The 19,787-nt window shown below is 36.3% G+C and overlaps 1 protein-coding gene across 1 annotated transcript; it reads left to right on the top strand.

The window, feature by feature from the left end:
* Positions 1-1,713: 1,713 nt before the first annotated feature.
* Positions 1,714-2,019, top strand: LOC113769329. The gene has a single exon (XM_027313787.1). It carries the CDS (start codon positions 1,714-1,716, stop codon positions 2,017-2,019), a length of 306 nt encoding a protein of 101 aa, XP_027169588.1.
* Positions 2,020-19,787: the final 17,768 nt, after the last annotated feature.

Genomic DNA, 19,787 nt, shown 5'->3' with positions numbered 1-19,787 from the left:
CATATTTCTTAGAATCAAGAGATGGTTGACCGAAATATTGACCATAATTTTATGATATTAAACATGCATGTTCACCCTAATTTTAATTGTGTTGTAACCACTGCTAGTTTGGCTTTTGGTAACGTGACATATTACTTTTATATATACTAGGAGGAGAACACCATGTGATGCATGGTGTAATTTTCAAGTTTGCTCACAAATGTCCAATTATTTAAATTTAGATATTGAATACAAAAAATTATATAAAGGTGCATCAATATCTTTGCAGTTGTTTTTTTATTTTATTATACAATGAAAATATATAATTTATTAAGGAAATGCAAGACAATATAATAAGTAGATTACTTAGATCAATAAGATGTTTCTTGTTTTTGTATACAAAGAAAATAGAATAAACAAAAAGGTACATGTAATCGAAGAGAAACTAATAGTTTTGTTAGTAAAGTTGAGCTTGATTGAGTTGGATAATCATGCACTTGTTCCGAAAATAAAATAAATAGGAGAGAAAATGAATCTCAATATCTTTTATCATGTTCACCAATTGATAGATGCTATCAAAACTGGATAAAATTAATATATAAATAAATAGTTATATTCATTTACTAAGCACTATAGAACATTGGGAGATTGATTTAAAATCCTAGAAGATTGCATTGCTTTTCTTTCTTTCCATGTTCTTTTTGCACGATTATTTTGTATACGAACTTCAAAGTTGGCAAATAATTATTTTTGGACAATACATTCTTGAGTAAAGTAGTTGTTGAAGGCTCATCTAAATAGGTCATGTACACATCCAATAGTGAGAAGAAAATAAAAGAGATTAGATAAAGAAACCAGCAATGGAAAGAGAAGAAAAGAGATTAGGTAAATCAAAGAAAAATAGTTTTTGCTTTGCCTTGCTAGCTGGATAGTAGTGATAATGTTATTAGTTTCAAAATAATGTATCACTGTATAACACTGTTTTGTATTAGCTAACTGTATTTGCACTACCTTGATGTGCACCAGAAATGTCTTTGTTTTGAGTCGCCCATGGACAAATTCAAGAAGCAGCTCAACATTTTGTGAATGTCGGACAAAAAGTCCATCCAATTGTAAAACACTAAGAATAGCTATAGAATAGCAAGAGATACCGAACTCCATATGATAAGAACTGAACTGCATATACTTTCTTGTCATGATAAACATAAACAAGCCATCATCTCATGCTTATAATCTTATTAACATAATGATTTAGTTTTGAAAGCCAATTAAAATAATTGCGCTATGACAATATTTCAGGTACAAGATAAGTTTTAAGTCAATAAGATAAAAAAGAACATAACTTCTTTCTTTTTTTTTTTGTTCTTCCACCTAAAATAAGTAGTTTTGGTTTTCATTCCTTAGAAGTTAAAAATTTAGAAGTACTTTTGATTATGATTTAGAAGTAAATTTGACAAATGCAGAAGTAAACCTGATAAAAAAGGTAAGATCATCCAGTGAGTGTATGTGATAAATGAGGCAAAAAAAAACCATCTAAAAAGGCAATAATAAATATTACTGTATAAGCACAAATATTTGCTAGAGAGATCCAACAAAATAAGGTTAGTAAAAAAAAATAGAGAAAGGGCCAAATGTGGTTGTCTTGTTCGTAGGACAGAAATGTTGAAACTCTTCTAAATACAATATAATAAAAGCAAAACCTTAAACCCTCTTGGAGCTTTGGAAGCTTCGATTATGGCGAAGGACAGGAATAAGAAGAAGAAATTGAAAAATGGCTCAGCCCCGATGGACCTCACCTCTGATGAGCAAGTATTCCATGTCCCTCAAGCAATGGATACTTCAGAGCCGGGAGCTTCCAGAACATCTATTGGTGGGCCACATAGGAAGACTAAAGGCATCCAAATGAAGCAAACAAAGAATGTCCGGAAGATGAAAGCTATTGCAAAAGCTATATCTAAGAATGAGCAATCGGAACAGAAAATCTCGAAGAATAAAAGCAAGATAACTAGAATCCAATCTGCCAAAAAGCTATATGATTGAATTATGTTGTCGTGAATTCTTATACAAAGAGTTCATCAACTTCAGTATAGGTGCAGTGTGTAGCAATCACTTTTGGTATTATTACAGTTTCTATAATCACATCTGATTTCTATGCCTCTGTAAAAAAAAAAAAAAACAATATAATAAAAGCACCTTAAAAGAAAAAATTTAATATGAACAAAATATGTAATTTATCTAAAAACATCATTGTCTTATTAAAAAAATTGGTTGTCTTGTAAACCTAAAATAAATAAATGATATTCTTGTAAAAGGAAAAGGAAAGGCAAGATCTATGGAAATACATAAGGAAAAGGTACTTAAACAGCTATCTAAGTTAGCGGGCCTCTATGATCACTTGCAGTGCTTTTGACTATTTATTTAACAAAACTCGAAAAACTCACACACAAAAAGTGTTCTTTTTAAGCATTCATATACAAAAGCCAAGGCCTTAATTTTTAGAAAGGGAAAATCAGAATTCACAAAATAAAACATGAAATTTACCAACTTCTTTCACATGCAGTCACAAAAAAAGTCAGGTTCGGATCAAGTGAATGAAAGGAGAAAACAACATGAACAAAAATTTTAATGAAAGAAAAACATCAAAATGTTCAAACTCAAAACCTAAAAGATTTCAAATTTGTCTCTGCTACTTGCCTATCACATAGAAGGAAAAGGAAGCAATAACTTGTAACTTTGAGAAAGGGGGATGATTTTAGGAGATGACCAGAATTAAATCAAAAAAATTGTGTGTGTGTGTGTGTATCAATTTGCAACATGGAGGGTAACATCAAGTTTCGCATTCCATATAGCAAGAACAAAGGGAAGGAGAGAGAGACCACTTCCTCCAAGTATTCCAGCTAATCAATGTCTTTCTCCTTTTGTAAAAGTTAAGATTGAAGATGACACAAAAAAAAAAGCACTAACTAAAACCACAAGCAAGAAAGAAGACAAAAAAACCGCTTGGCAGACAATTGAAAGTTCCTCAATTATGATTCAAGAGAAAAGAGAGGAAGAAACCTAACACATGCAGTGATGAAATGGGCAATAAATGTCTTAGCAAAGAACATGAGCATCCATTGAGATATTATAGGGTAAAGATGCATTCTCAGAATATTTAGTCATTAAAGCAATAAGAAGATGCATTAGTGGTGAGAATAATCTTATACAAAACAAGCAGCATAGTTCTGGCAGAAATAATATTGTACAGATTGTTGGAAATCAATTGAAAAAACACAAGTCAAATAAAGATCTAAACATTTTAATGATATTGCAAAAAAAACATATCAAATACTTAAAATTTAGTCTAACTTCCCTAGATTCATAAACTCTGTATGTCTAGAAGAAAATAACCAAAAAAGAAGGTCAACTCCTGCTTAAAAGTATCTACAAACATAGATGAGAAAAAAAAAGACAACTCTAAAAAAATTACAATAACAATAGATAATTTTTGGATGGTAAAAATTTTTTTATGAAAAAAAAGAAAGATCTAGGAGGGAAGTTATTCAAGATAAAAGAAAAAATAGCAGTAAGAGAAAATAGAGAGAAATAATTTACCAAGAAGATGAAATCGGTACCATGCGAACCTGCAAATCCAAACAATAGAAAAGAAGATGATAACAACAAAATAGATCATAAATAGCTACTTTCATAAAAGGAAAAACAATAAAAAGCTACATAGAGAAAGTTGTAAAAAAAAATAAAAGTGAAAGTTAAGCTAATTAAGAGACAAAGAGAAAGGGAAATACCCTTCAACTTGCAAGAGGAAAACCAATGTGTGACCTCTGATTTGTCTTGCATTGTTGTTCAATGTTTAATTAAAGAAAGAGAAGAAATGAATAAGAGAGAAAGGAAAAAGAGAGAGAACCAAAGAAGAAAGAGGGAAAGTGATTTCGGAGAAGAGACACAATGAGTGGCGCACACGAGATTCTCAAGAACCCTATCCATTCAATAAGGAGGTGAAATCTCAATTTTGTCCTTAATTCAATTCATCAGCTCAATCAATGAGAGGAATACCACCAATTGGCCAATGAGGATGCGACATGGCAGCAATTGAAACTCTTGTATTCCCCAATATACTAGATATGTTAATGAGTTGCTATTAGTAAATCTCTAGATTTAATTGGATAATAAATTTGAATTAAAAAGCATCTAAATATTGTTAAGCATCAACTAATTAAGCCTTGATTATGATAATAACATGCCAAAATAAATGGTTGCATATATAGTAAAAGATTGTCTTGGTTCGGATAAAACTCCAGTTGCATTATATGTTGGACTACCGACTCAGGTAACCATTCCCACAATAGCTGAACTTTCCATCCTTGAGTAGTGTAAAACTCTCCCACCAAGAAATGTGAAGGGTCATAAACACTTAGCTCCAATGCTAAAGATATCTCACCACACCAAATATCATATCAAAATTCAACTAGGCCCTTACCAGGACTCCAATAAATCCTTGTCTTCGTAAACTCTTTAACCCCCAACAAACATCTCCAAGAAGTTGGAGGTCTATCCATAACCACTAATGAAGGATGTACTTTAGCATGCATGAAATCAGCCCTTACTGAATCTTTTTTCACAACTGCCACCATGTCTTACATGCGAAAGCCCTAGCCGTATTAAAGAAATAATGAACTCCCAACCCACTTTGTTGACTTGGGTAGCACAATTTCTCCCAAGCCACCCAATGTAGTCTTTTGGACTCAACATTTTGGATCCCACAGAAATAAATTACATAATTTCCCCAAGGCGATCAAAACAGATTTGGGGCGTAAATCATTTGTAGTAGATACATAGGAATCAAACTCAAAACATGTCTGATCAAGATGATTTTATCACCCATACTCAACAATCTAGAGCTCCAGTGAAATAATCGAGCTCAAAGTTTTGCCAAAAGACCATTGTCGCGCCCCACTTTTTGGGTGTGTGAAAGTAGTGTGTGAGATATGTATGTGAACATGTGTGAAAATGAAAATAAAAGGCCGTGGGACTTGAAAAATGCGACGATTTGGCCAAACAAAGTTAGTTTAAAAAGGGTTTTTGAATGAAAAATGGAGTCGCCACTTGGTATAGAGTTAGGGTGTACCAAGTCACCCAAAAAGTGATTTTTTGGAAAGAAAAGTAAACAAACCCTTTTTAAACAATTTTAGGTCTACGTAACCAAAGAAAGGGATCGGGGGTCACATTTGATAAGGGAGAAGGCAAAGGCAAAGCCTAAGGCACTCTCTTACCCTAGCCAAAGCTAGTTGCGTGACTTAGCCCCACTTTTCCTAATTTTTCTACCCAAAATATGTGTTGCATGTTGGATGTGACTAATGGATATGAAAAATGAAAAATGCAATCCTGAATCTAAAATGTCTCTTATGAGGCTTTTTGGTTCCAATCACATGAATTGTGATGGCCAGTAAGGAAAGCCCTCATAGAGGTCACGAATAATGCAAATGAAGACTCAAGTATGAGTGTAAGTGTGCAAATGTAAGAAAAGTGCAAGTGTGCAAATGTAAGAAAAGTGCATATGTGCAAATGTAAGAAAATAAAGGTGTTTGTGTGCAAGTGGATGAAAATATGGTATAATAGCAGTAAATGCATATAAGTGCGATGGGGTGCAATATTTCGTGAGGTAGAAAATAAGTAAGTGATAGGGAAAGAAGAGAAATGTATGAACATGGCATGTGGAGTGACAAAAATATAAGTAGTGAGAGAGTGGACAAAGAAAGTGAGGAAGTGATGTAATAAAAAATGAAAGTGTATGAACCTAGAGGAATGCATCAAGTCGAGTACGGGAATGACTTCTAACTTCATGACTTTAATTTTCCTTTTGATTAGAAGGAAGAACTAGCGTGCTAAGGCTATTTTGTAGCCACACTCGCTCGTTTCCCTTACCTAAAGGGGACTCTCAAGCAAATGTACCTTATAACTAGCATGAGGATGCAAAAACCTAAAATGAAGGGGAAAGAATTGGAGGATCATGCCAAATGCTAGAAAACTAAGAAAAATGTATGAAATGTAGTGAAACATGCAAGTATGTACTAACGAGAAGGGACGGCCTATTGGGGTCTAGCATTGGACTAGCCCTTTTCTAAAATTCTCTCACAAGCATTGGACTTGCGAGAGCTCGAGGGGAAAGACCATGGCCAGCGTTGGACTAGCCACGGTGACGCATTCATCCATCACATTCCTCTACGACTATAGAAAACAAGTAGACATGCCAATCACCTATAAACACGTAGCACATAACACTTAGCATGCTCGACTAAATGCAAGAGCCTAATAAAGCAAATTAACATGTAGCAACAAAAGCAAGCCATCAAGCTAATGAACCTATTACATTGGCTAACTAAAACAAATGGGGAAGGGGAAAAGTGAATAAAAATGCTCTCCAAGTCCTATCTATTACAAGCCAAGAGGTGTACACATACCCCATAAAAGAATAACTTAATAAAAGCAAAAGTAAATGAAATAAATGAAAGGAATTAAAGAAAGGCAAGGAAAGCAAAGTAGACATGCAATTCTCACTTAGCACGTTGGATCACATAGAGGAGAGACAAAAAAAATAAAAGAAGTTATACCTCCCTCGCGATGGTAATCAAATGAAGGAAAAATGGCTTCAAAACAATGAAAAGGTCAAGGTACCACTTTAATTAAGAAAAATTAAAAGAAATGTGCAAAACAAAGCTCACTTGATCATAAAACTCCTAAAGTCATGACTTAAGTGCAATTGAAACAAAGCATAGTAATTAATTGAAACAAACAAGCAATGAAGTTGTAAAATTAAAACTACCAAGGATCAAATTGAGGAGATTATTCAATTGATTGGGTCATAGCAGCATGAGTTAGAATCCAAGGGGTTGGAATGCAATTCTTCCTTTATTTTCATGCATGCAATCTACGTAGAAGAAGTGTTCTTTTCCTGCAACATTTCTGCCGTGAATTCCTTTCCAGTTCATCATGCGAACATGCTCACCAAATGCCAAGATTTTTACTATCAATCATTGACTAAACATGCAACTTCATTGCAGGATCAAAGCAAGAATTGAAGCTAACCATCAAGGATAAAAATTGAACAGCAAAAGAAGGAAAAAGAAAAAGGTGCAGCAAGGTTTTCTGTAACAAAAAAATTCGGCAGCTGATGCAACTTTCTGAAATTTTCCAGCCACGCTGTTTTTCGATTGTAGTGTTCATTCAAATGCAACTTTTCCATCCAAACACAGCTAGAATCTTAAACAAACATCACTGCCTTGACCTTAACAACAAAATCACCAAACTCAACATCCAAATAAGCTAAACGACTTAGCAAGAGGATAGGCAATTCCAGAAAATTTCTGCTATTGCTGTCGTGAACAACAAAGCATCATTTTTTTTATCAAAAACACAAACACAATCCATTTAAATATGAAAGAGAGCCGTAATTACTCGTAAATCAAGACTCAAAAGTAGAGTTTAATAATACCAAGTAAACTGATTTCCTTCATGAAATCAAGTTTAAAACGGTCGATCAATCTCAAAGGATAGGGAAGAGTTTCCCAAAATCTCATTCCCCATCGAGTCGGAAAATTTCAATTTTGCATGTCAAATTTAAAAAAAATCAGAACTTGCACTCAATAGGTTCAAAATTGGAAAAATTTATACCGTTGGAATCTTGGTTCAAAGTACTAAAAGTTTTTAGAAGACATTTTTTCAAGATTCTAAACGGAAGACATTCAAATTTCAGCTCAAAGTGGCTGATCTGAACAAGCAAGGCAGTTTTGGTCATGTTTTTCGGCAAATTTTGGAAATTCGGCAAAATTCACAGAAAGTGAACTAGCCTCTGAAATTCGTACCACAATAAGAGCTCCTAATGATTTTCAAACAGGACAAATAGGACTAAATTCGGAGTCTTGAGTATCAAAATATAGCAGTCCAAAGTCGGTTGGAATTTGAGCATAAATCAGGAATTTTCCAGATTTGAAAAGCAAACTTTGGGACATCATTTGGGTATCAAAATGGTCTTAGAATAATACCAAATTTGGTACAACCCAACTTCTATATGAGGATTACTCCTCTATCAAATTTTACATAAAAAATCGCACGGGAAGGTAGTTAACAAAACTACCAAAGTTTAGGAAATTCTTAAAGCAAATTTGTCTCCTTGTTTTCTTTTCCTTTTTCAAACACTTTGCACCATGAAATCAGTCTCACTTTGGTTCATTTGTAACATCAAGGTCCAAGAAACATTTAATAAGCAATTGATAGTAGGTTGACATCAAAATTTCAAAATAAAACATTTCACAAACAACTAAACCAGTCGGCCAGCAAAAGGAAAGGTTTTTCCAAATTTCCAACTTTGGCACAGTTTGTAAGTTAAACCATATCTCACTCAATACAACTTGAAATTGAGAATGGTTGGTAGCGTTGGACACGAGAATCAAAACTCTGCATTTCATCAGGCAAGCCGTTTTCAAAATCAGTTTATAAGTGAGAGAAAATAGAGCCACAAAATGCAGCTCCTACCTTCTCTCGGATAGATCATCAGAACAGGACATCAAACTTTACCGAATAACTACGGCTCACTCATTTCGAACTAGAAAGTTACAAACGTCTAGTTTCAAATGCCACAAATGGAACTCGATTTCAACTTTTGTACAAATAGTTATGTTCGATCAAAGTGGTACTGTTCAGACTGCCAGAACACATTTTCTAGTTTTCTTCAAATTTTGAAATTTCAAGTTTTGCTCAACCAATTCAAATGATTTTTCGTAGAAACTTTCTACACACCATATACAACATATATCGACCAATTTCACAGCAAAACAACCCACAAAAATTTGAAATGCAGGTACGAAAATCACTGGACAGATTCGGCCAGTTCTAGCTCCTCTCATTTCTCAACTTTCTCTCCATAATCTTTTCATCTACACACATAACAATCATATTCAAGCAATTACACCTCAAGCCAGCTACCTAGAGGTCACCACAAGACCACTAGCCTAACATTTAAAGCAAGAAAATAGATTCCTCAAGTCCTCTACCTAGTTTTATACTTAAGGTTGCAAATCCTTGCAAATAAAGCTCCAATCTTTGAAGAAAATGGAAAGGTTCAAGATTGATGAAGGCTACCTCTTAGCTTTGTGAAGAAACCAGAAATTTTGACTGAAAATCTCCCAAGAAAACCCGTAAGAAGGTGTCTTCCTCCAAACTTAAGTGAATCTCCAAGTGGTTTCGAAATTGGTTGCAATTTGAGAGGTGAAATGGAAGCAAAAATTGAAGTGAAATGGAGAGAGCTTTTCTTCTTCTTCTCCTTGAGGTTCGGCCGGCTATGAGAGTGAGGAGAGAGAGTGTGGTTTGATGAATGAAGCTTCTCTTGGAAGCTTAAGGAGTTTGTGGCTAAAAGTTGTCCAAAAGTCAACTAGGAATAGTGCACGCGCGCGAGTATCGTACCACCGTTTTCTCTCTTGCTTGTGCACTAGTGTACTGATCCTCAAATGTAATTCCTTTAATGCTATAATTATTCACTCTTAGTAGTCTAGTATAAATATTAAATTTTCACTTAGCCGTTTTGACGCGAAATGCGCGAACTTTCGATTCGCGCGCGATAAAACAAAATTTAAAAGAAATTCTTGTAACGATAATATAACTAACTAATACTAGGGCAAATAATCATAAAAATAATTATTTTAGAAATAAAAACATGAGTCCTTACATCCGCTCTCCATTAAAAAAATTTTGTCCTCAAAATTTATACCTTGATCTGAGAATAGGTTTGGATACTTTACTCGAATTTCTTCTTCAATTTCTCAAGTTGCTTCTTCCAGTCCGTGGTTCCTCCATAGAACTTTCACCAACGGAATCTGCTTGTTTCTCAATTCTTTCACTTTACGATCTAGAAGCTTTATCGATTTCTCCTTATAGGTCAGCGCTTCATCAATTTCAATATTCTCCGGTTGCAGAACGTGAGACGGATCTGAATGATATTTCTTGAGTACGGACACGTGGAAAACATTGTGAATTCGAGACAGATTTGGTGGCAATTTCAACTTATAAGTCACATTCCCTACACGTTGAATAATCTTATATGGTCCTACAAATCTTGGTTGTAATTTCTTTCCTTTACCTGCCAACAAACTTGATTTTAAGGGAGTAATCTTAAGAAACACTTGATCTTCAACCGGAAATTCTAAGTCCTTCATTCGGTTATTTGCATAACTCTTCTGACGACTTTGTGCGGTTTGAATCGTCTGACGAATCAACTTCACTTTTTCTCGTGCCTCCTCAATCCAAGGCACTGCAGTGGGGTCTAAGATCTTCCGTTCTCCTATTTCATCCCAACAAATTGGAGTTCTACACTTCCGACCATAAAGTGTTTCATACGGGGCATTTGAATGGATGCATGGAAACTATTATTATAGGCAAATTTCACTAAAGTCAAATACTTATTCCAACTCTCCCCAAAATCCAAAATACAGGTCCTCAACACGTCGTCAAGAGTCTGAATTGTCTTCTCAGACTGTCTATCTGTCTGGGGATAGTAAGTATTGCTAAAATTTAATTTAGTCCCCAACATTTCTTGCATCTTTTGCCAGAACCGTGAGACAAATCTAGCGTCTCGATTAGACACAATACTCACTAGAATTCCATGTAGCCTTATAATCTCACCCAAGTATAATTTAGTTAATTTCTCCAACAGGTATTTCATACTAATCGGCAGAAAGTGAGTCGATTTGGTCAACCTATCCACTATTACCCAAATGGCATCATGACCCTTTTATGTCCTAGGTAATCCAGATACAAAATTCATGGTGATATTTTTTCATTTTTACTCGGGTATCTCTAAAGGTTGCAAAAGACTTGATGGTTCCTGATGTTCAGCTTTAACCTGTTGGCAAATTAAGCAGGTTTGGACAAAATGGGCAATTTTCTTTTTCATATTTTCCCACCAGTACAAACTCTTTAAGTACTGGTACATTTTATTCCCTCCAGGATATACCGTGTACTTAGATCGGTGTGCTTCTTTTAAAATTTTTTTCTTAAGCCCTTCGTTCTTTGGCACTACTATCCGATTCCGAAACCTTGATACACCATTCACTCCTAGATTAAAATCCGATTTTTCTCCCTTTTTGACTTTTCCAACCACTTTTGTACTTCAGGATCTTTCCCTGAGTCTCCTTGATACGTTCCAACAAAATGGATTTCACGCCGATATTTTCAAGGATCATTTTTCTCGGTTCAAGTCGAGGTTTCGATATACTAATCTCCTCCAACAAGTGCAACTCTCTAATCATCAATCCTGCCACTTGCACTTGACAACTTAAAGTATCGGCCACTACGCTGGCTTTCCCTGGATGGTACTTTATCGTGCAATCATAATCTTCCAAAAATTTCATCCACCTACGTTGTCTCAAGTTCAGCTCCTTTTGGGAAAATAAATACTTAAGACTCTTGTGGTCGGTAAAAACCTCAAACGTCTCTCCATAAAGGTAATGCTTCCATTTCTTTAATGCAAACACTACAGCTGCTAACTCCAAGTCATGAGTTGGGTAATTTCTCTCATGCGGCTTTAATTTCCTAGAGGCATATGCTATCACTTTCTCATTTTGCATTAATACACATCCCAAACCTTCCTTGGAAGCATCTGTGTAGACCACAAAATTACCTTTTCCATTCGTGCGGGTGCCTTTGTCAAACTTTTTTCAACTCTTGGAAACTTTCTTCACACTTAGTACTCTATATAAACTTCTCACTTTTCTTAGTCAACTCAATCATGGATCCAGCAATTTTAGAAAAATTCTTGATAAATCTCCAGTAATACCCTGCTAACCCTTTAAAACTTCGAGTTCAGTAGGGTTTTCCAGTCGCTTCCACTTAGAAATTGCTTTCACTTTGGCTGGATCTACTTTAATCCCGTCCTTGAAAATTAGATGACCTAAAAATGTCACTTCTTTCAACCAAAACTCACACTTGCTAAACTTGACATACAACTGATATTTCCTCAAAATTCGTAAAATAATTCTCAAATGTTTCTCGTGATTCTCCACAGTTTTAGAGTATACCAGTATATCATTGATGAACACCACTATAAACTGGTTCAGATAAGGTTTAAAGACTCGATGCATTAAATCCATAAAAGCCACAGGTGCATTGGTCAATCCAAACGGCATCACTGCGAAGTCAAAGTGTTTATACCTCGAGTTAAAAGCAGTTTTTGGTATATCCTTCTCCAAAATCCTCAACTGGTAATAACCCTGTGTGAGATCCAATTTCGAGAATACTACCACCCCTTGCAATTGGTCAAACAATTAATCAATGTAGGGCAAAGGGTACTTATTTTTAATGGTGACATCGTTCAAGTCTCGGTAATCTATACACAGCTTTAAACTCCCATCATTCTTCTTAACAAACAAGACCGGGGCTCCCTACGGTGAACCACTCTCCTTTATAAAACCCCACTCTAGTAAATCCTGTAACTGCAATTTTAACTCTTTCAATTCAGTTGGAGCCATTTTATACGGTGTCTTAGAGATAGGTGCTACCCTCGGAGTCACATCAATCTTAAAAGTTATTTCCCTTTCCGGGGTTAAGGACTCTAACTCTTCAGGAAAGGCATCCGGATACTCCTTCACTACAGGCATATCTTCCAATCTCACTTTATTACTAGGAGTATTTATAAAAAAAGCCAAATATCCCTGAGTTCCCTTAACATTTTCATAGTTTGAATCCTTGAGATAAGTGCAGATGAGGCTAATCTACCCCTCACATCCAATTTCAGGGTTGCCTCTCCTGAAATTTACAACTCTACCATATTTGTCTTTCAGTTCAACTGGCATTATAACGAGCTAACCAGTCCATTCCTAAGATCACATCATACCCCTTAATTGCTAAACCCATCAAATCAACCAGTAATTTCCGTTTACCAACCCATATCTCACAATCCTTATATACGAAGTTAGCGATTAAACTTTGATCTCCAGTAGGTGTTCTAACCTCTAGATCATAAGGTAATTTAATTGGTTTCACATCTATCCCACTCATAAAATTAGGGTTCACAAAAGATTGTGTCGCACCCGGATCAATTAAAACCTTAGTTAAACGGTGGAAATAGGGATCGTACCTTCGACCACCTCAGTAGCATCGGGGATCTGCTGATAGTCTAATACGTAAACCCTAGCAAGTACCTGTGGTCGACTTCCTCTAGCACTAGTCTGCTTAGAAATTGACTTTTCTGGCCTTTGAGTGCTACTTCCTACCTTCAGCTTATTTGGACAATTTCCGAGTTGATGCTCGACACTACTACAGTACAAACACTTTCACGACTTTCTCCAACAATCATTCTCCGAATGATTTGGCTTGCCACAATAGCCACAACTAAATTGAGGGGTTACGACCGGACCACTAGAAGGTACTCCTCTCGCTTGAACCGGCCCACTACGACCTCCTCTGGATAAAACTCCTCTTGAAGTTCCAGCGGTTCTTACTCCTCCCATTCCTTTTCCCATCTTGGAAGGTGGGGTACTTTTACTAGTCTGTCCAGAAGTATAGCTAGAGTGTTCCTTTTCTTATTGTGGAAGTCCCTAACTTGCATTCTTGCGCTCTCAACTCTCTGTACTTTCTCCAAAGCATCAGTAAATGTAGAGATTTGGGCTACTGCCAACCCTTCCTGAATCTCGATATCAAACCTTTGTACAAAACGTCTTATCCTTTTTCGCTCATTAGTCACCAATTCGGGAGCGTACTTAGAAAATTTAGTGAATTTCCCTTCATACTCGGCTACACTAAGAGTTCCTTGCCTTAACTTTATGAACTCATCCTCCCGTTTCTCTTGGATCAGAGGCGAAAAAAACTTCTCATTAAACTCCCTCGTGAAGTTTTTCCAAGTCCAAGGGGTTTGGACTCTCTCCCACTTTCCCCTTATTATATCCCACCAAGCACGTGCTACTCCCTCAAATTGGAAAGCAGCAAAGTTCACTCGCCTATCTTTGGTATAGTCTAAGGCGGCAAATATGTTGGTCATTGTCTCCAACCAGTTTTTCGCTACCTCGGGATCAGATTCTCCAGTAAACTTAGGTGGGTTAAATTTCAAAAACCTGTCCAAGCCTCTATTTTTTCCTCTATCCTGGCTCCCGGGTTGGCTAAGTGGCCCTGGACCCTGTCTCTCATCTAATCGTTCAACCATATCAGTCATTCTATTAATGGTAGTAGCCACTTGGTTACCCTCTACATTCTCTTATCCCTGGATCAGTCCAATTACCGATCCCTGATCATCCCTTTGAGGTTGAGTTTGCCTAGTCCCTCGCCTATGACCTCGACCACTCCTCCGTCCGTCCATAATTCTAGTTATGTCTAGTGCAAGAAATAAAATAATTACGCAAGAAATTACTTAAAATAAGAGTCAATCATGAAAATATTGGAAATAACAATAATTTACATATATTAGCACTTTAAATCCCACACAATTAGCAAGTCATGGGGTATTACAAAAATATAGCACACAGGTGCCACAAAAGTACTTTTGGTCATATACGACTAAAGTAGAACCAAGTGCCTCAAAAGTAGGCCACACAGTCAAGCAAAGTACAATGGCATTTGCACTAGCATCACCTTAACTATTTCTAACTACAAAAGTCAAAAGTCTATCACTCTAGGTCTAGTCCACGGTAGGGTCATCGGTGGAATCTTCTCCTCCGGATCCTCCTCTTGAGTCGGACTTTGAACACCGTCCATCACCTCATCAATCAGCATAGTAGTATCTGCTAGGATTCCAGCGGTCTGATCCCGAACATCCTCACCTATCCTAATAAGTCGAGCCCTAACTCTCTGAAGTTCATCACAGGCGGACTCAACCCTAGCCACCCCGCCCATTAATGTCCCCTCTAACTCTGCAATCCGATCACTCTGAGCGTTCACCATAAGGGTTAGCTCCTCCACCTCCTGAAGTAGAACTATGTTGGTATTCACCAACTAGCGATGCTCATCTTCAATAGCAAATACGAGGTCATTCAGGTAAGCATATGTCGCCCTACAGAGACATCGAGGATACCTAGAAGAAGGTCAGTAACGCACACGAACTCCTCCACCCTGTGCTCGATAGTAAATAGACCTAAGGGACTCCACATGGCCATTAGCCTGACTATTACCATTAGCAGCAAGTTTCCCATTTCCATTCTCCATCCCGGCAAAACAACCACAATTTCCGGATTAGAAATTTAGAGTCACTAATTCGCTCAAATATTACTTAGAGTATAACTAAATTATCTCATTCCTAATCTCCATAGTAAAGTCTCTAATATTTCTCCCAAATAGATCTCTAACCTAGTGCTCTGATACCAACTGTGACGTCCCCATTTCTCCTTAAGGCGAACTAAAGGATATCAGCGGGACGTCTGCCCAACTCTCGTTAGGACTCAGTACAATTCCAGTTCAAACTTAAAATATAATACCAACAATAAAAGTCGAAATAAGGACAAGAAGTCATTTCCATAGATCAATATTCAATCTTACATTACAAGTTCAAAATACATTCACTTTTCCAAAATATACAACTTCCAAAATATGTCTAGTCGAATACATTCGAAACTCTATTCAAAAGTGCCTCTGGTCGGCTTCTCCATAACTCTTTCCATTTCGGTACCTGCTAAGGAAAACAAATCTAATGGAATAAACTAATACTCAATGAGACCAAGAAAACATGCAAAACACATAATTCAGGTAGTGATAGCATTTAAGCAAGAATCAAAGCTTTAACATTCAAGCAATTCACAATTTTCAATTGAACACATTTAATGAGAATGCAGGAGCTCTCAGGAGCTAAATTCCACTTGTTTCGCCAAACCTCGATCGAATACCTTCCCGTGATAACACTCCGTCAACCGGGTCGGCATTTAAGTTCATAGAATTCCACTTACTTCACAGTTCCGTCCACCATACACCACACCGGGCCCAAACTTCTATAAAAGGCGATACTACTCGAGTAGGCAAAGTAAGATCTCTCAATAGATCAAGTTTACAGTTATCTCATGGTTCACCAAGCTTCTCGACCAAGACCTTGCTGGCTCGAATCGCAAGGTCGGCCAATTGAGATTTGGGCGTCCCCACAATTCAGTTATAAGTAAAAGAGGTTCACTCCAATGACATGCAACAGTTCAGATATAGTTTAGTTACAAGCAGTTTAGTTCAGTTGTTCAATCAGTTAAAAAAGAACGAGTGCGATAAAGTACACACTCGACTCAACAGTTATAAACCATTCAGTCCATAAGAAGCAATTCACATAATTGCAACAAATCATGCACTTCTCAAACAACTTTTAGGTGTCCGCTTCGAGATCCTCTTGAAAGTCCCCTTGAGTGCCTGAGCAAATAATAATTGATTATCACACGCTATTACTTACAAACCCCTTTGCTAACAAGGAAGATTGTACACCTGTACAATACTAAGAAAATGTCATAAAAGAGAGCTTTAATTACTCGTAAATTGAGACTCAAAAGTGGGGTTTAATAACACCAACAAAATTGATTTCCTTCATGAAATCAAGTTTAAAATGGTCAATCAATCTCAAAGGATAGGGAAGAGTTTCCCAAAAACTCATTTCCCATCGAGTCGAAAAATTTCAGTTTTGCACGTCAAATTTAGAAAAATCAGAACTTGCAATCAGTAGGTCCAAAATTGGAAAACTTTATACCATTGGAATCTTGGTTCAAATTACTAAAAGTTCCTAGAGGACACTTTTCCAAGATTCTAATCGGAAGACATTCAAATTTCAGCTCAAAGTGGCTGATCTGAACAAGCAAAGCAGTTTCGGTCATGTTTTTCGGTAAACTTTGGAAATTCGGCAAAATTCACAGAAAGTGAACTAGCCACTGAAATGCATACCACAAACAGGACTAAATTCGGAGTCTTGAGTATCGAAATATAGCAGTCCAAAGTCGACTGGAATTTGAGCACAAGTCAGGAATTTTCTAGATTTGAAAAGCAAACTTTGGGACATCATTTGGGTATCAAAATGGTTTTAGAATAACACCAAATTTGGTACAATCCAAATTCCATATGAAGATTACTCCTCTATCAAATTTTACATAAAAACTCACACGGGAAGGTAGTTAACAAAACTACCAAAGTTTAGGAAATTCTTAAAGCAAATTTGTCTCCTTGTTTTCTTTTCCTTTTTCAAACACTTTGCACCATGAAATCAGTCCCATTTTGGTTTATTTGTGAAACCAAGGTCCAAGAAACATTTCATAAGCAATTGATAGTGGGTTGACATCAAAATTTCAAAATAAAACATTTCACAAACAACTAAATCAGTCGGCCAGCAAAAGGAAAGGGTTTTTCAAATTTCCAGCTTTGGCACAGTTTGTAAGTTGTACCATATCTCACTCAATACAATTTGAAATTGAGAATGGTTGGTGGCATTGGAAACTAGAATCAAAACTATACATTTCATTAGAACAAGTCATTCTCAAAATCAGTTCATAAGTGAGAGAAAATAGAGCCACAAAATGCAGCTCCAACCTTCTCTCTGATAGACCATCAAAACAGGACATCAAATTTTGCTGAATCACTACGACTCACTTATTTCGATCTAGAGGGTGAATTTTATACCGTTGGAAAACTACAAATGTCTAGTTTCAAATGCCACAAATGGAACTCGATTTTAACTTTTATACAAATAGTTATGTTCGATCAAAGTGGTACTGTTCAGACTGCCATAACACATTTTCTAGTTTTCTTCAAATTTTGAAATTTCAAGTTTTGCTTAACCAATTCAAATGATTTTTCGTAGAAACTTTCTACACACCATATGCAACATATATCAACCAATTTCACAGCAAAACAACCCACAAAAATTTGAAAAGAAGGTACGAAAAACACTGGACAGATTCGGCCAGTTCTAGCTCCTCTCATTTCTCAACTTTCTCTCCATAATCTTTTCATCTACACACATAACAATCATATTCAAGCAATTACACCTCAAGCCAGCTACCTAGAGGTCACCACAAGACCACTAGCCTAACATTTAAAGCAAGAAAATAGATTGCTCAAGTCCTCTACCTAGTTTCATGCTTAGGGTTGCAAACCCTTGCAAATAAAGCTCCAATCTTTGAAGAAAATGAAAAGGTTCAAGGTTGATGAAGGCTACCTCTTAGCTTTGTGAAGAAACCAGAAATTTTGACTGAAAATCTCCCAAGAAAACCCGTAAGAAGGTGTCTTCCTCCAAACTTAAGTGAATCTCCAAGTGGTTTCGAAATTGGTTGCAATTTGAGAGGTGAAATGGAAGCAAAAATTGAAGTGAAATGGAGAGAGCTTTTCTTCTTCTTCTCCTTGAGGTTCGGCAGGCTATGAGAGTGAGGAGAGAGAGTGTGGTTTGATGAATTAAGCTTCTCTTGGAAGCTTAAGGAGTTTGTGGCGAAAAGTTGTCCAAAAATCAATTAGGAATAGTGCACGCGCGTAAGTACCGTAACACCATTTTCTCTCTTGTTTGTTGCACTAGTGCACTAATCCTCAAATATAATTCCTTTAATACTATAATTATTCACTCTTAGTAGTCTAGTATAAATCTTAAATTTTCACTTAGCCATTTTGACGCGAAATGCCCGAACTTTCGATTTGCGCGCGATAAAGCGAAACTTAAAAGAAATTCTTGTAACGATAATATAACTAACTAATACTAGGGCAAATAATCATAAAAATAATTATTTTAGAAATAAAAACATGAGTCCTCACACTCACGCTCTCAGCTATATGACTGGTCTAGTCAACAAGGTGGTGGCATTAGAGTTCAGCTAGTGCAGTGGAGGACGAAGGAATCGGGTTGTCTAACACTGAATACGGGACTGTTGTTCCAAGGGCAATCCTAGATGGAGTGGTAGTAGAGGGGTCTTACGGGACGTGTTAGGATGGCTTATATTGGCTTTCTCGGCGTTCTTTGGCAAACGGTTGAGTTTACATGCGGAAGCCCTCGCATTGTTAACTAGATTACAGCTATGTGTAGAGAAGGGGTTCGCCAATATGGAGATTCAATCGGATTCTCAAGTATTGGTGGGAATACTTCAACGACGCTTCAGGTGTCCGTGGCAGATTCGGAATGAGGTAGAACAAATCTGGGAGTTGGTAGTGGATATGGCGAGATTCTGGCAGATATTCTAGCCAATGTGGGTGTCTCTCATCAGCATCAAAATTATATCATCTATGATCACATAAGCATGTTCCCAAAGTTAGCAAGGGGAGAGATCCGTCTAGATAGGTTAGGCATGTCATCTATTAGGAGGGTAACAGGGGCAAAGGTGACAATACCGCGTGTTGGGGAAAATTTGTAGTTTTGACTCTTCTTATTTACTTCAATAAATAGAAAATTTACCAAAAAAAAAAAAGAGATATGAGATAAGTATGATGAAATGTATCAATTACATGAAGAAAAAGGTATTAATTGCATGGTGAACATGTAAGGATATGTGAAGTCATCTATTTGACTATTCTCAAGGATAGTCATTATGCTTTATTGGAAGCTAATCTTTATGTATAATTATAAGTTAGTTGATTAAGTTTAATTAGTAATAAATTAAAGATTTTAATTTATCTAGTTCATATTATTAAGGTACTAACTTCTATTTATTGCTAATGTAGTAAAAAGCCTAATGAGTCACATACATTAAGAGCTTCTTATTAAAAATTAAAAGACAAGTAAAGATTTGAATGATGAGTTTATAAAACTTATAGTTTATAAGATTGAATTTTCTAAAATAATAGTTAGGGTAAAAAAACTCAATGGTTCTCAAATTTTCCATTTGGCGCACTTTTAGTCC

The sequence above is a fragment of the Coffea eugenioides genome, chromosome 4, assembly GCF_003713205.1.
Source record: "Coffea eugenioides isolate CCC68of chromosome 4, Ceug_1.0, whole genome shotgun sequence".
Classification (NCBI taxonomy): domain Eukaryota; kingdom Viridiplantae; phylum Streptophyta; class Magnoliopsida; order Gentianales; family Rubiaceae; genus Coffea; species Coffea eugenioides.
Note: the sequence above shows the minus strand (reverse complement) of the source record. Positions and strands in the feature narration are given on the sequence as shown.

Excerpts from the sequence above, each read along its gene's own strand:
- LOC113769329 (XM_027313787.1), top strand. The coding sequence starts at position 1,714 with ATGGCGAAGGACAGGAATAAGAAGAAGAAATTGAAAAATGGCTCAGCC.